This window comes from Protopterus annectens, chromosome 7.part0, assembly GCF_019279795.1.
Source record: "Protopterus annectens isolate FY-2018-M chromosome 7.part0, PAN1.0, whole genome shotgun sequence".
Lineage (NCBI taxonomy): Eukaryota > Metazoa > Chordata > Ceratodontiformes > Protopteridae > Protopterus > Protopterus annectens.
The window spans coordinates 1,705,544,341-1,705,560,386 of record NC_056739.1 but is presented as its reverse complement, the minus strand read 5'-3'; the positions used below and the strand labels follow the sequence as shown (position 1 = coordinate 1,705,560,386).

The 16,046-nt window shown below is 41.2% G+C and overlaps 1 protein-coding gene across 1 annotated transcript in view; it reads left to right on the top strand.

Annotated features, from left to right (window-relative positions):
* Positions 1 to 16,046, top strand: part of RPL37A (ribosomal protein L37a) — a 41,265-nt gene that overhangs the window by 3,835 nt on the left and 21,384 nt on the right. Inside the window, exon 2 of the mRNA XM_044078226.1 lies at positions 6,446 to 6,574. Within this exon, the coding sequence (XP_043934161.1) occupies positions 6,446 to 6,574 (129 nt within the window). The remainder of the gene's footprint in view (positions 1 to 6,445; positions 6,575 to 16,046) is intronic.

Below are 16,046 nucleotides of genomic sequence, written 5' to 3'. Positions count from 1 at the left end.
ACTGTTTCGAAAAAGTCAACCAAGTTCAAGAGGCAGGATCTGCCCTTGACAAAGCCAAATTGGGTAGGATCCAGTGTCTGTAGGTCCCCAATGTCTTTATCAGTTCCATTATGATCCTCTCCATAGCTTTGCAGACAAGGCTCGTCAAGCTTATGGGGCAGTAATTTCCAGGGTCTGTAGAAGCACCGCCTTTGTGGAGTGGGACCACAGTTGCCGTACGCCATTCTTTGGGTACGTATCCTGTAGTAAGGCTAAGATTAAACAGCAGCCTTATGTGTGGGTTTAGTTCCTCATTGAGTTCGTGTAGCACATAGCCGGGGACACCATCCGGTCCCATTGATGCTGTGTTTTTTGCTTTAGAGAGAGCAGCTGTCACCTGGGCATCTGAGATGTTTGGGAGGCTAGACTCTGGTGGGATAGATATTATTCCTTTTGGGGGGAGGGAGGCTGAGCCTAAACAGTGTGTTTAGGTGAGGGGTTAGTTCATCTTTGAGCTCGTGTAGGATGCAGCCTGGGACACCGTCCAGTCCCATTGATGCTGTGTTTTTGGCTCTGGAGAGGGCTGTTTTAACCCGAGTGTCTGTGATTTCAGGGGTTGCACATTTCTTCTGGTATGGTTATGGGCCCTTTTGGGGGTGAGGGGGATGATGTTTGAACTGAACCTGTCTGCCAGGATGTTGGCAATAGCATTTGGTTCAGTGTATTTTGTCCTATTCTGCACTAACTCCGAGCAGATCTGCGCATTGCCACTTAGTTTCTTGACATAGCTAAAGAATGCTTCTTTGGGGTCCTTGGCAATTTTTCTCTTGAAGCTCGCCTTGGACAATTTGAGGGATTGTAGTTTCTTGCTGATACTGATCAGGGATGTCTTCCCCTCTTGGGGTTTTACTTTTTTTTTTTTTTTCCTACTTCTATTGTATAGCTTGTTTATGACACTATTGTATAGCTTGTTTATGGCAGGGGTCCACCAGAGTGGTTTCCTTTTCTTGGAGGAGTGAGTCTTGTTTTTGCTTGGGATAGCACGATCTATGCATTCTTGTAGGTGCCCGTAGAATGCATTAGTAAATGATTTTGCAGCTTGGAAAGTGTTGCCCTTTAGCATGGGGACTTTGAAACTTTCCACTTCTGGTCTTAAGTAACGTGAAGTTTGCTTTTGAAAAGTTTTTCACGGTTTCCTTGTCTGGGGGTGGGGCGGAATGTGGATATCCAACGTGATATGTTTATAGTCCGATCTAACCAGCGAGTGGTTGACCTCTGGTGTGGAACACTGGTTGCCCATGTTGGTGATGACCAGTTCCAATATGTTGTCACCTCTGGTGGGAGTGTTGACCAGTTGATCAGGGTGGTTGTTTATAAATTCTAGGAAATGTTGGGCAAGGGAGTTAGTACTTGAGTAGTTCTCCCAGTTAATGTTTGGGTAGTTGAAATCACCCAATATTAGGGTGTTTGATAGGACCTTTATGTTTCCCAGTGTTTCCAGAAACGTGGAATGGGCGTCCTGGGACATGGTGGGTGATCTGTAGCAAGCTGCAATTTGAATTGCAGTTTTGCCCGTTGTTAGTTGCATGTGGATGATCTCTGAAGCATCGTGCTGTGCCACTAACCTGGTGGTGTGGGTATTCTTGATTAATATGGATACGCCCCCACCTTTTGTATTTTGGTCAGGGTTCTGTGGCCGAAATGTATGATATGAGGTGTAGCCTGGTAGTGCTGGGGTGCTCTCTAGAGCCTTAAACCAAGTTTCTGTTACTGCACATATATCAATTTTTCTCCATACTGAGGAGTGCCTCAAGTGCGTGCATTTTGAGGTTTAGACTTTGCATTGAGTAGCATTATTCTCTGATTTGTTACTTGTGCTGTTTATGGTGGTGGGTTTGTCTTTTGAGCCTTGCCTGTAAAAGGCACTATGGGGGTGGCAAGAGCCTTGGTCAGTATTCGAAAGCCTAAAGGTGACTGGTGCAAGCAGTCTCTAGCAAAGCAGTGTGGCTTGTTGAGCACGTCATCCCAGGCCGTCAGACACTGGATATCCTTTGAATGACTCCAGAAACTTAGCCAATTGTTGAAATTGATAATTTTTTCTTTATACCGTTGTATCATTCTTGGTGAAGGCATGATGCTACTCCGGGTCATACCGGCCTGGACTGTGTGATTGGAGAGCTCTTCGATGTAGTCCAGGGGCTTGCAGCTCAGGTCATTCACACCAACATGGACACTGACAGTTGTATTTGTACTTGTTCTGGAGTGACCTGAGTGCTTGTGTTATGTGGCGGATCCTGGCACCCGACAGGCAGCTAATGTAGCAACCTTCTCTTTATTCAGCCTAGTGAGTGGGACGTCAGTGTGCCTGACTATAGTCACCTAGTATTAGTATGTTGGGGGGGTAGAGGTTGCTTGGATGTCTACTTTGTAGGTCTGTTGCTTTTGCAGATTTTTATTTAGAGCCTCAAGAGTATGTTTTCGTGTATTTGTGTGTTTTTTCCCGGTGCTGGTTTAATGGATCTATGTGAGACTGGCGGTGTGATGCCAGTTTTTCCCTTCTCCTCTTGACTGTCTGATCCAGTCTTGGTTTGAGAGAGCTTAGCCTCCAGTTTGGCGGTGTAATTGCATCTCTCTGATGTATTAGTGTTTGGTGGTAGGACGACAGGGTTGTCTGTCTACATGAGGCAGTTGTAACATTTCCTCAAAATGCCCAGATTCACCAGTTGGGCTGGAGAATACCCCTGAAACTGCCCTTTGGACATGCCTGGATAGGTACAGTGAACGATTTTACTGATTAGCTGGTAAGGTCGAATAGAGAGCCTTGTCCTTCTGTACAGTATTGGGGGGGGATCTAGTGCTAGGATTTAAGTGCTTTCTATGAGTTTTGAGGAAGTGCCAGGCTGAGAAATGAATGGCTTGAGTGCTTAAATTGAAAGTTTGTCTAGTTTCAAGGGAAAATTGAAGAGGAGATTGTGGAGCCGGGAATACTTATACCCTATCTACCGGCGGGCAAATGCGTTTTTTATAGCAAGGAAATGAAAGAGAAATTAGCCCAAAATGGCCAATAAACTACTAATTTCTGGGGTGAAGCCACTCCTCCTGGGACAGATAGGTTGCTCGAAGCTTCCCTCTCTCACCGGTGAACAGAGAAACGTCGTCCTAGCCAAGTAAGCTAAGGGCAAACACAGTGATTTGTAACACAGCAGAATAATTCAGCACTAACTTGAAAACTGGACTATACTAGCTTAGAAGGGTGGGAAGCAAGTATTTTTTTTCCAGAAAATGAAGCAGATACAATATATTTACAAAAAAAAAACACTTTAAATGCACAGAAAGGATGCTTATTGTTATATATCTCCATTCAGAGTTGTAGTCAATGCCCCTAGTAATAAGGAAGAAACACAAGTATGGTAAAAGCAGATCAATAGTTTAATTTATATATATATATATATATATATATATATATATATATATATATATATATATATATATATATATATATATATATATATATATATATATATATATATATATATATAAAATGTGTGTGTGTATAAAAATGTGTGTGTATATATATATATATATATATATATATATATATATATATATATATATATATATATATATATATATCAATAGAAAATGAACAAACTGATTTAAATGTCACCCAGTTACCACAAAAAAGCTCAAAACTGAGCCCTGTTCCTGCAGTCTTCAATCAAACAAGTTCTAACTGCACACTCCTGCTACTATGGTGCAGGGGAGCATTCTACATGCTTTAATTCATACATTTGGTAAGATGTAATGATTTATTTAGTATATTGGAAAAATGTTTTTATATGTATTTCTGAAAAACAGGAAGTCTAATGACATTCTCTGGCATTTTTTAATCCATATGTTGCCCTAATCCTTGGCTGACGATATGTTAGAGAATTGTTTAGCATTCCTTTGAGGTGCCCTGTTACACCCCCCCCCTCCCGTTCTCTGCCTTGCACTTTTTCCTTCCAGATCAGGGTGGGGTGCAGCTTCATGAACTTGCTTCAGAATGCATTGACTTGTAGCTGTTTGACTGGCATTGTTCTTTTCTTAGTTAAGTTTTAAAATAGTTGTAATGCATGGAATGTAGTTGTAATGCATGGAATGTACCACAAAGTTTTAGAAGTAGAAAAACCTTATTATAGCAAGGTCCATACTCGAGAACTTCCCTGTAATTAGTTTGTTGTAGGGAGATTCTTGTGTGTGGACCAGGGATGCCAGATTTCTGAAGGGCCAGGTAGGGACAAAAAAGGTCTTTCATGCTAAGTGAAGACCAAAAAAGTAAGAAAAGGTCTTTTGTTTATGCAGAACAGGCAGATCTGCATTAAGCAGAAGTTGCTCCACTTTGCGATTTTTCTTTGGATTGGCTCATATGCATATGCAGGTATACAAGCCAATCAAAAATTCGCACAGCGGAGCTTCTTCTTTTCAGTGCAGAACAGCTCGCTGTTCTGCATTGAACAGAAGTGGCTCTGAGTTGCAATTTATGGTTTGCTTGTATGCCGGCATGTGGGCCAGTCTTAAATCGCAAAGCAGATGCTGTTTTGGTGGGATTTTGACTGGCAGTGCGGGACTTGGATTGGGCTGCTGATTCTGGGACAGTCCCGTTCAAATAGGGACGTCTGGCAACCTTGGTGTGGACCCTGCTATTATTAGCAAGTACTCTGCTGCCTTGTATGGCAAGTCACCACAGAACAGCACAAACCCCTCCCGGAAAGTTATAATGCACTTGCCATTGGCAAATGACCTGCCAGTCAGCCAACGACTTAAAATTCAAGGACAGTTGGGAGGTATTTCAATCTCAGGAGTTTTGATTTTTGTCCTTAGCAAAATTGGCGAGTGGGGGGATTACAATAAACATGATTAAGAGACTTGAGAAAATTCTCTTGACTCTTATTTCGAAAGTGAATTGATCTAGGGCTTTTGTAGGTTTTAGTTTCTTGGACTCCATTTCTCGAGCACTTAAAGTTATTTGTCGATGCTGTTATAATACTGTGTGCTGTACCCGTGCATCAATGGTGCCGTTTTGACTTGCATAACCTAATTTCTGTGTGAAATACATTTATCAACACTTAAAAGGGTGTGGCATCTAGAAGCAGGCTATTCTGTATAAAGTCCTAACTGAGTTGTAAAGTTTGCAGCACAAGTGTTGTCAGTACTATTTTTGTAGAGATTTGTTAAAGTTCAAAGACCTGTTAAAAGGACTGATGTCATGTTGATGAAAATGTTTGACAATTTATACTAATGGTTTGTATATGCGAGTTCTTTCAGGGGAAGAAAATGTTAGCTTTCAGTGGGTTGCTTAAATTGTATAGTTGAGCCATTGATGTGGAGCATTCCATCATAACCAGTGATCTGTTGTAAGTGATTGTGGTAATTCTTGTTAATTTTGCTTGATGAAATGAGCTTCTGTCTGCATTAAATGTGGTGTTGATTTGATGGTGCAGCATTATGCTTGTGGTATGTAGCCTTCTGAGTTTACAGTGCACTTTTTCTGCAGCAGATTATTATGTCTGGTTGAGAAAAATGTAGCAAATGATTGTTTTTATTTTCATACACTTGAAGGTGAAACGGGTAGTGATTAGTGCTAGTGAATAGATTTTTCGTCTCCCTGAAGTAGTTTATTCTCATCAGGTGAGTAAGGGTAGAAGCCGTGGATGTTTTAATTCTGTTATTTCTTTGGTGAGTGGCTTAGTGTATTTTGGTATTCCCTGGTGCAGTGCATCAAAGTTATGCGACAGGTGGATGTGCCTGTATTTTCTAACTTAAGATTCCTTAAAATATTGCGTGTACAGTAGGAGTGGTGCACAGCTAATGCAGCCCTATAGAAGGTGATTTTGTGGTTGTTTGTCTAGGCTGCAAATAAATTGAATCTGAGCAAACTCCAGGCAGGATAAGTGTTTAAGGAATGTTTGCGCATCTTAGTTGACAAAAGTAATATGTACAGCACCAGAGGGTGATGGAGCAGGTTAGAGTGAGGAAAAAAATGTGATGGGGCAGTGCAAGAGTTAAGCATAACACCTTTCTTTCATAAGGTCAAAGACTAAATGAACAGTTTCTGCACTTGTATTTTGAGGGGAGTTTAGTTAAGCGGTATATTTGCTGAGCAGATGGCACACTGTTGACTAAAGCGACAAGGTTACCATGTTTGTCATCACATGTATTTAGTTTGCATTAGTCGGTCCAGAAGTTTCAGTTTGAGGTATTTGTCAAAATCTCTTCAGGACAATTCTAAGATTAACTTTGATTTAAGCTCAATTTTTGTTATGGTGCATGAGTGAGTAATGCTTCTGTGTTGAAGCATTACCTCTGAAGGGTATTGACTTCCAGTATGGTCATAGAATACTGAGGGAACTTTGCCACCCAAGCAAGTGTGTGTGTTCCTTAAGTAAAAACCTCTCATTTTTTGCATATGTTCTCTGTTCTACAGGCCAAACGTACAAAGAAGGTTGGAATTGTTGGAAAATATGGTACCCGTTATGGTGCTTCCCTCAGGAAAATGGTCAAGAAAATTGAAATTAGCCAGCATGCTAAATATACCTGCTCTTTTTGTGGCAAGGTAAGTTTGGCACTCAAGAATATTATATTAATACTGCAGGTGTATAGACCTTACATTATGTATTTTAAATTTTGCTGCGAGTATTATGCGGTAAGGGTATAAGCTTGTTTACTGATGCATCGGTGGTTTGTTTCATAAGGCTGCTGTTTGAAATTGCACGTCATTTGGTTCACAAAGCAGATTAAATAATATTCTGAAGAGTTTAACGAGTTGCATTCTGGAGAGCACAACTCTTTCTACTTGGCTTTGACTTTGATTCTGGCTATAATGTTTGATTTCTTGCTCACTAACTCGAGTATTCCTGTATGGGTGTCACCTGATATGTTTGCCTTTTCATTTGATGAATAAGTTCTAAATGAATTTTCATAGATCATCTTAGGGTTACTTGGATAGATGCGAGTTTCATAGTAACCTGCGAACTTGAACTGAGCAGTGCCAATTTTCAGTGGATGCTCAGAAAAAAAACCTCAGTTGTAAGGCAAAGCACATCCATTAACTAACTACTTGTAACAGTGGGTGATGTACATTGCTAAAATACATGGGGTACATATTCATAGGGGTCATTCCTTTGGGTCTCAACCTGATACTCTACCTAGCCTGCACTTGCTATTTATCTCCCACCCTTCTTTCTATATACACCCTTACAGTTCTCTCTCCCTGTCCAATCCACAGGGTACTAATCCCTGTTTCTGTGCCTAGTATATACTGATCTCCTCCTTCATCTTTTATTTAGTTTACTCTTCTCTACCTCCCTTCTCCCCACTGACCTCTCGTTTCTTTAAAAGCTGTTCTGATCTTCTGTCTCCTCCCTTCTCCCCTCTGCCTCCTCAATTCCAACCTATTGGAGCCTTGTAATCGCCTCCTTTCCTGCACTCCTCCCTACCCTAGTCTTCCTGTCTGCATCTGCTCTTCCCCACTCTACCCCCCCCCCCCACCTTACTACATCTGCTCCAAACCTATTGTATGGAACTAGCTCCCTGGAGGTGCCATCTTTAATGTGGCTGCTGAGCGTTCCCTGACTTCTAAATTGGTATTTAACTGTAATGAGTAGAATGTAGCCATATACGTACTTGATATTTAACTGTAATGCGTAGAATCCAGCCATATACGTATTTGGTAAATTACCTATCTGGTGTGCTCACCGCGGCTCCTTAACTGTTTCAGTGCTAAGCCAGGAACCTGGTCAGCGCTTCCAACTGCTTGGTTCTTGTGTCGCTTGTTTATCTGGACTCCATAGACTGTATTTAGGTCATCCAAACAAAGTTTGTTTATACCAGTCTAGTTTAGTTTTTTTTTTTTTTTTTTTTTAATTATTTGCTTATTCTTCTGCTATCATAGATTGTTATCCACTGTTATCAATGCTTGCATGACTAGTCGGCGGACAACTACTCTTGCTCCTCCGCACGATGTACCATACAAAAGGTGCCAAGTAACTGGATCAGAATCTACTGTATCCACCAGCATGTGTTGTCTTCCAACCTAGCCTTGCTGAAGTCTTATAATCACCCTCGCATTTTCAAACGGCAGTAGCGTATGTGTTAATACTCTGGTGCAGCCTTTAGTCTTAATTCAGTTGCAGGATTGTCTTGCTGTTAGAGGGAATTATATGATTTTGCTGTGGTTCTATAGTCACCTTTGGTCACACAAGCGGCAGTAGTGTTATAATACTCCAGAGCACTTTTTAGTCTCTCTCAATCAGTTAAAGAAATAAATATGTGACCTTGCTGAGGTTTTACAGTCGCTTTTTGCTTGCAAACAGCAGGAGCATGCAATAGTACTCCGGTGCAGCTTTTTAGTCTCATTGTAATTGCAGGACTGCCTCTGTTAAAAGAAAAGGAATTTATAACCTTGCTGAGGTTTTACAGTTACCCTTGCAATTACAAATAGCAGCATCGTGTTTGGTGTGTTTGGTATTCCGGTGTAATTTTTAGTATCAAGTTTAGTTGCAGGATTGCTACCCTGTTGAAAATAAAATAAATAACCTATTGGTCTCTGCTACAAACCCGACTCTAAACTATAAGTTTATAGATACCTATCAATTTCTTTTATACTCGCTGTGAAGTAGTCCTGTATCTCATGCACTTTTAGATACAAGATTATAAATCTTTTGTGATGTGTATATTCTAATGGGGCACAGGCATATGTTCTGTTTTGTGCGTAATTTCTTGATGGAATTTTGCCTGATGCTGTAATGGAGCTAAATGTTGTTTACTGTTCACTGAACTCTGGCTATAATGTTTCTAGCTGCTGAAATAGAGTTGAATGCTTTTACTGTTCATTGAACACTGGCTGCAATGTTTTTAACTAACTGCTGCATTTTTATTCTAGCTTATTTTCTTTTAAATTGTTTTGTCCTAGTTTCATTGTTTATGTATAGCTACTGTTATCTAGTTCTATAGAATTAAAACACAATAAGGGGAATATTCAAGTGCTTATGCCTAGTTTTAGATGTCACTACACCTGTTGCTGACACTTGTTATTGAACAAGTTCATGTTTCTGTTAATTTTACTGACAACTTCTCTCCTGTTATAGGTTTTCATACTAGGCTAACTGCCCTTGCGAGCCATTTTAAGCCTAGCCAATTATCACTTGAGACTCAAACCTTATGTTTGTAAGGCAAACATCTTAACCATTAGGCCACCCTCCAAACTAGTATCCATTATAACTTTCTTCTTTTTATTTTTTTCTCCAGTTTGTGCATACTTCTTTTACATATTTTTTTTTTCCACTTCTGGCTGTGCCCTGCTGGACTCCAAAGACCAACTTTATTCACCTACCTAACCCTGCGTGTGTATCTCCTCACCTGGGTAACCAAAGTACCCCCCCTGGATTGAAAGCCAAGTTAAACTTATGTCAAAAATAAATCTTCTATATGTATATGTTAATGTTGTGATACTTGCTATGACTACAATTTACACTGTCGTATCTGCCAGCAGTCATACCCCCCACTTGCTTTTCTTGTGCTTCGTTTCCTCTTTCTCCAAGTCATCGCAGCCTTTCCAGTATTTTCTAACTCCACAGTGTAATATAATTACAGATTTTGACCACTAGATGGCTGTCCTCATCCACTTCTAATTTCACTTCTCTACTTATCAATTACTTTCCACTTACTACAGTCTTTTTTTTTTTTTTTTACCCTAGTTCATAGGTTTATACTAGGCTATCTGCCCTAAGGCATTTATAAGCCTAGCCCAAAGTTTTGTGGCTTACGCCACCCCTTATATGAAAAAATACTGTGCCCATTAGTTTGTTGTGCCTCTGTCCAGCAGTGACACAGAGATGATTCCCGGGGTAAACCTACGATCTCCCATCCACAGGTCAAGATTTCTCTTGAACAGAGCCAGCGAGGTGCTCTGCCTCACATGGACCGGGATTTTATTCCACAGCATAGGGAGTCTCTGAGTGATAAATCTATCCCTCCAGCACGTCCTATTTATATCCGTGCTAAGGTTTTAAGTCGCTTGCTCTAGTGGTTTTGGTGGATTTTGATTTTTTGAGGTGGAGCATGTCCATTAATTCCGGGTTGGACATGGCCTTGTATGTCAGGCACATATCACCTCTGAGCAGATGGTATGCGACTGAATAGAGCTGGAGTTTCTTCAATCTGGCAGCATATGACAGATTTTGGAGTCCCTTTATCCTTTTGGTGAGGAACTTTTGGGGTCTCTCCAATTGCTGCAGATGTCTGGTGAGATGCATCCCGAATGGGGCATTGTACTCTATCATTGGTCTGATAAGTGAAGAGTACAGGGGAACAATGACCTTACTAGATCTGGATGTGGATCCCTTCATGATCAGGTGGGCAATGAAGAAGGTCTTTCTAACCACTGTCAAAAGAAAGGCCACTGTCAACCTGGGTCCCCAGGTCCCTGATAACCTCTTCTGTGCTTAGTGGATTGCCACCTATATGGTAGCTTGGGGTTACCTTGTTTTTCCCGAAGGGTATGACTATAAATTTTTGGGCGTTCAACTTCAGGCCATGGCTCTGGCACCAGCTATCTGTTTCTGTGAGTCCCTTCTGAAGGATATCAGTGTCCGATGCACTTTCCACTATGGCGTCCAGTTTGCAGTCGTCTGCAAACTTGTCAGCCAAAGTCCTCCCATGTTGGCCTGTACTTCTGAGAAGTAGATGCTGAACAATAGGGGGCCAAGGACCGAGCCCTGTGGGACACCACTTGTGACCGGCTTGGAGTCTGACATAGCGCCAGCAACTCTAACCCTGTGGGTTCTGTCCTTAAGCCAGTTTGCAACCCATCTTCTGACATATGGGTTTACATTTAAGCTGGTAAGTTTTTCTACAATACCAGAGTAGGGTATTGTCGAAAGCCTTTGCAAGGTCAAGGTAGGCTATATGGACTACCTTTCCCTCATCAATGGCCTTGGTGACTGTTTCGAAGAAGTCGACCAAGTTCAAAAGGCATGATCTGCCCTTGACTAAGCCAAACTGGGTCGGGACCAATATCTGCAAGTCCCCTATATCTTTGTTTATGAGCTCCATTATGATCCTCTCCATAGCTTTGCAGACTAGACTTGTTAAGCATATGGGGCGGTAATTACCAGGGTCTGTAGAGGCACCGCCTTTGTGGAGTGGGACCACAGTTGCTGTATGCCACTCCTTGGGCACATATCCTGTGGTAAGGCTGAGATTAAACAGCTGCCTTGTGTGCTGGTTTAATTCCTCATTTAGCTCGTGTAGCACACAGCTGAGGACACCGTCCGGTCCCATTGATGCTGTGTTAGAGAGAGCAGCTTTCACCTGCGCATTTGAGATGTCTGGGAGGCTACACTCCGCTGGGATAGTTCTCTCCTTTAGGGGGGGAGAGGGGGGTGAAGTTTGCACTGAACCTGTCTGCCAGTATGTTGGCAATGTCTGTGGGTTCAGTGATTTTTGTATCATTTTGGACTAATTCTGAGCATATCTGGGAGTTTCCACCCAGGTTCCTAACTGAAAAGGTCTTATGATTGTCCTTTGAATTCATGGCATTTTTTCTCTCAAAATTGGCCTTAGTTGATTTTGAGTGCTAGTATTTTTTTTTTTACTAATAATGATCAGGGGTGACTTCCCTTTATGGATTTTGTTCTATCATGTAATAGCTTTCTCCTCTTATTGTAAAGTTTGTTAATAGTTGGGGTCCACCAGACTGGACGTTTGCCCTTTGTGGAAAGAGTCTTGGTTTTATTTGGGATTGCCTGATCCATGCAGTCCTGGAGGTGTTCATAGAGTATCTAGCCATCTTCCTCCTCTCTAGTCCTATACTAGCCCTTACTTTCCCTATTGCCTCTCAAATTTTCCTTTCCTTACATTCACAACCATGGCCTTTTTACTTGCCTTCCCTTGATCTTTTTTTACTATACTGATTTTCTCCCTGCTATTACCTTCCTTTGGGTCTGCCCCGCTCCATTCGCCCTGTGGGCTCACTCCGCTCCCCTACCCCCAATTTCCACCCACCCCCTCTTTACTCTACCTTCTTACAATACCATGCACACTTTCTTTGAACATTTTCTCTTCCTGAACAAAGCCATCACTACCAGCAAACTCTACCATCTTCTTCCATCCACTCCCTCAACCACAATAACAACCTCCACCTCTATATTACCAAAATATCATAGAGCTACCCATGTTACTTATTTACCAAAAAAACACTTAAATTTGTACAATATCCTCAACACCCCCTATTAGATGGAGATATTCATCCAAGCCCTGGCCCCAATACTGATGATCCCAATAACCTACACAACCTAACATTGCCTGTTATCTCTACCTTAACTAAACCGCCTAACTCCCTCCTGATAGCTAATTCGTAGCATAAACAATAAAATTACCCACCTACATGCACTCTGAGATGTCCACTCATTTGATATTCTCTGTATTAGAGACATGGCTAAAGCCCTCAACTCTGGGCCAGGAAATTACCCCTCATGTATATAATATCCTGAGATGTGACCGTAAAACCAAAAAGGGTGGAGGTATAGCCATTTTGTACAAATCTAAACTCGCCCTTTAATGTGCTGCTCCTACCATCTGATACCAATTCAGAAACCCTTACTGCCAAACTTCAAATCAACAACTCCAAATCTATCTAATTTGCACAGATCTCCCCCCGTGGAAATAATACCAATACTCTCAAACTTAGTTACCTCTCTACCCACCTACCTCAGGAAACTTTTGTACTTGGGTGACTTTAATATAGACTGGATTACCTGTAGTTCCCCTAATCCTACTAATCGCATAAATCTTTATGGATTTTCACAAGTCATAACCACTCCTACTAGAATCCATAAGCCAAGCAGTAAGGAAACCATCCTAGACTGGATCCTTAACAGCCACCTTGATACTTGTAAACCAGGAACCCTTCCTGATGATATCGGTGACCATATGCTAACCTACATTATTAAACAGAGTCCATATCCCAACTACTAATTTTAAAACCTCCCGCTCCAAAAAAAAATTTTAATCCAGAGCTTCCTCAATGAACTGAAAGCATGTGACTGGTCATCAGTGTCTCATCTTCATCTTGATGAAGCAGTGACCTACTTTTAACACTAAATTTGTTCAAATCCTAGATTACCACGCACCCTATCGGTTTCCCGAATAAGAACCAAAATTGCCCTCTGGCTTGCAAAACAAACTAGGCAAAAGGTCCTCCTCAGAAGTAAAATCTGGGCTAAATGGAGAGCCTCCAAATGTCCATCAGATCACCTTTGCTTTAAACAGTTAAGAAATATCACCAAGAAAGATATTCTTAGATGAAAAAGACCTACCGTCACCTCCAGCAAACCTATCAACAAACGCTTCAAAAATTCTGGTCCGGCATAAACTTCTTCAACCAGGGCACTCTACTACTCCTGCCCCTGCAGGATTCAACCATAATAACTCCAACCAGATTCCCGATGCCTTTTAATAACTACTTTACTGAAGCCATTCAAACCCTAGCCAATACTTTACCGCCTATTACTACTGCCCCATTAAAGACGCCATCTCCTACATTTCAAATACAACCTGTACCTACATCCCTCCTCTGTAACCTCCTTCAAAAACTAAAACTTTGCACCCCTTATGCAGACTGTCTGCCAGCTGAATATCTGCAAATTGCAGCAAAAGCCATTGCCTATCCCATCTCCATCCTTATTGTTAGAACTGTTTTAGAAAGCAAAATCCCTGCCATATGGAAAGTATCCTACATCATCCCTCTACATAAAGGTGGGTCATCTACTGAGCTCTCCAACGTTTGGCCTATTGCCTTACTCTGTCCAATAGCTAAGATAATGGAAAAATGCATTCACAGACAACTACTTAACCACCTTCTCCAAAATAATCTTCTTGTCAACTGCCAACACGGCTTCAGGCCATTCCACAGCACAACCACTGCCCTGCTATCCTTTGACTCCATAAACAAAACTCATAACACTTTTTTTTCTCTGCACTATTTATTGACCTTTCAAAGGCCTTTGATATGGTGAACCATAACATACTTATAGACATACTAAAATCCCAATCACTAGATCCACAAGCATTGTAATGGTTTAAGTCCTATCTGGAAAACGGACAGCAAGCAGTACTTTGGGATAATAATCTTTCTACTTCACTTCCTGTGAATATTGGCTCTTCACTTCCAGTGAATATTGGCTCCATCTTAGGTCCTCTACTTTTTTCTTCGTGTATGAATGATCTACATATCAAAATTCCTCAAGCCACCTGCATACAATATGTAGATGACTGTAGCTAAGACCATAGCCTCTCTCCAGTCCCTTACCCAAACTGTATTCAACAGTGTTGAAAATTGGTTCATGCAACACTGCCTCCTCCTGAACCCCAAAATAACAAAATTATTGCTCTTTGCTCAAACTCTTAAATCACCTTAACTGTACTTCACAATAACCTCTAACAATACAACTAACATATCCCCGGATACACAACCTGTGTACTAGGAGTAACAATTGATGATAACCTTCGCTATGATGACCACATTAATTCTACAATAAAGTCTAGGCACCCTTTACAGAATCAAACCCTTCCTTACCCCTTCAGCCAGAACGACTATTGCCCGGACCCACCTTATCTCTACCCTGTTCTATGCTTCTGCTATATATACCAATCGGTCTAAAAACAACCTCACCAAACTTTCCACCAGTTATAATAACATAGCCAGATTTGCCACTGGCACCTGCTTTAGAACTCGCCACTGCCTCAACGTCAAACTGGGATGGCTAGAACTGCAGAACCAGCTACTTTGTCAGGCAACTTCTTATCACCCAAAATATCCTATACCACCCTAACAATACCCCTATCCTCACCAATCTGATTACACCCTACAAAAATCTTGCAAGACTACACTCTGCTAATAAGCTCCTAGTTTCCACTATTAAAATCAAAAAACAAAGCTGGGGACTCACTTTTTTCTGCAACACAGTAGGTAAAAACTGGAATCTGCTTTCTACTGAATTTTCCACCCTTGCTTCCACTTTTCTTTTTAAAAAATCATCGTAAAGAACCTCTTAAAACTTGTTGGCTTGGTCTATGTTCTAACCCTGACTGATCTCATTTCCCTTCTTGCTCTCTACTTCTCTGCTCTACTATTCTATGCTGCCTATTCGGTAATTTACAATTTCCTTCATAGTACGGGAAACGTTTTTCTCTCTGTATTTGACCTTTGCTCAAACCTACTAAACTTTTTGTTCTGACCAATCTAGCCAATGTACTGTAATTCACTTGACTATTACTTTATATTGTATTCTTTTGTCACTGCTGATGTTTGGAGCTTTTCTTCCTGGGCCTCTACTGAAAATGGACATATATCCAGTTAGACTAGCCCGGTCAACAAATGTAAAATAATAAATGTGTGTTTTGGTAATGCATTTGAGGAGAAGTTATAAGACAAACTAAGGAGTAGTGGTAGAATGTTTTGCATTACCTGTAGTTTTGTTAAGAGAGCCGAATACAACTTTGCTGTCCTTGGTTAGAATAGTGGGCTACTTGCTGGCAGTGCTGTCGAGAGAGGATAAAGCGTGAGAGAAGTCTCCTGCTTGTCACTCAAATCATGTGACACATTTTTGCAAGGGCCTTGTACACTCCCTCCTTGGTTAAATATAGACAGGTACAGAGAAAATTGTAGGAAACCGCAGAGACCCCCCCCCCCCCCCTCAACTGGCTTGATTACTGCCTTCCATTGATAACATTGTTGCTGGTGTTGCAAGGTAATGGCTGTAATGATTGACAGGTCCAGGTGTCAGGTTCGTAATGCTGTACTAATATTAGACAGTTCAGAGGATTGATCTAGAATGTGAGGGGAAAAGTTTTGAGTGTACAATTTTTGTAGTAGGATTATTGGAAATTAGAGCTGAAGCAGTTGTGGAGATGTAGGGCAAAGAAAGTTTTTTGTAAGTAGTATGAAGGTAATGCTGATGAATTCTAGGGGCTTACTGCTAAAGTTTTGCTGAGTCTGTAGTCAGGGATGTCTGCATACCTCTCAG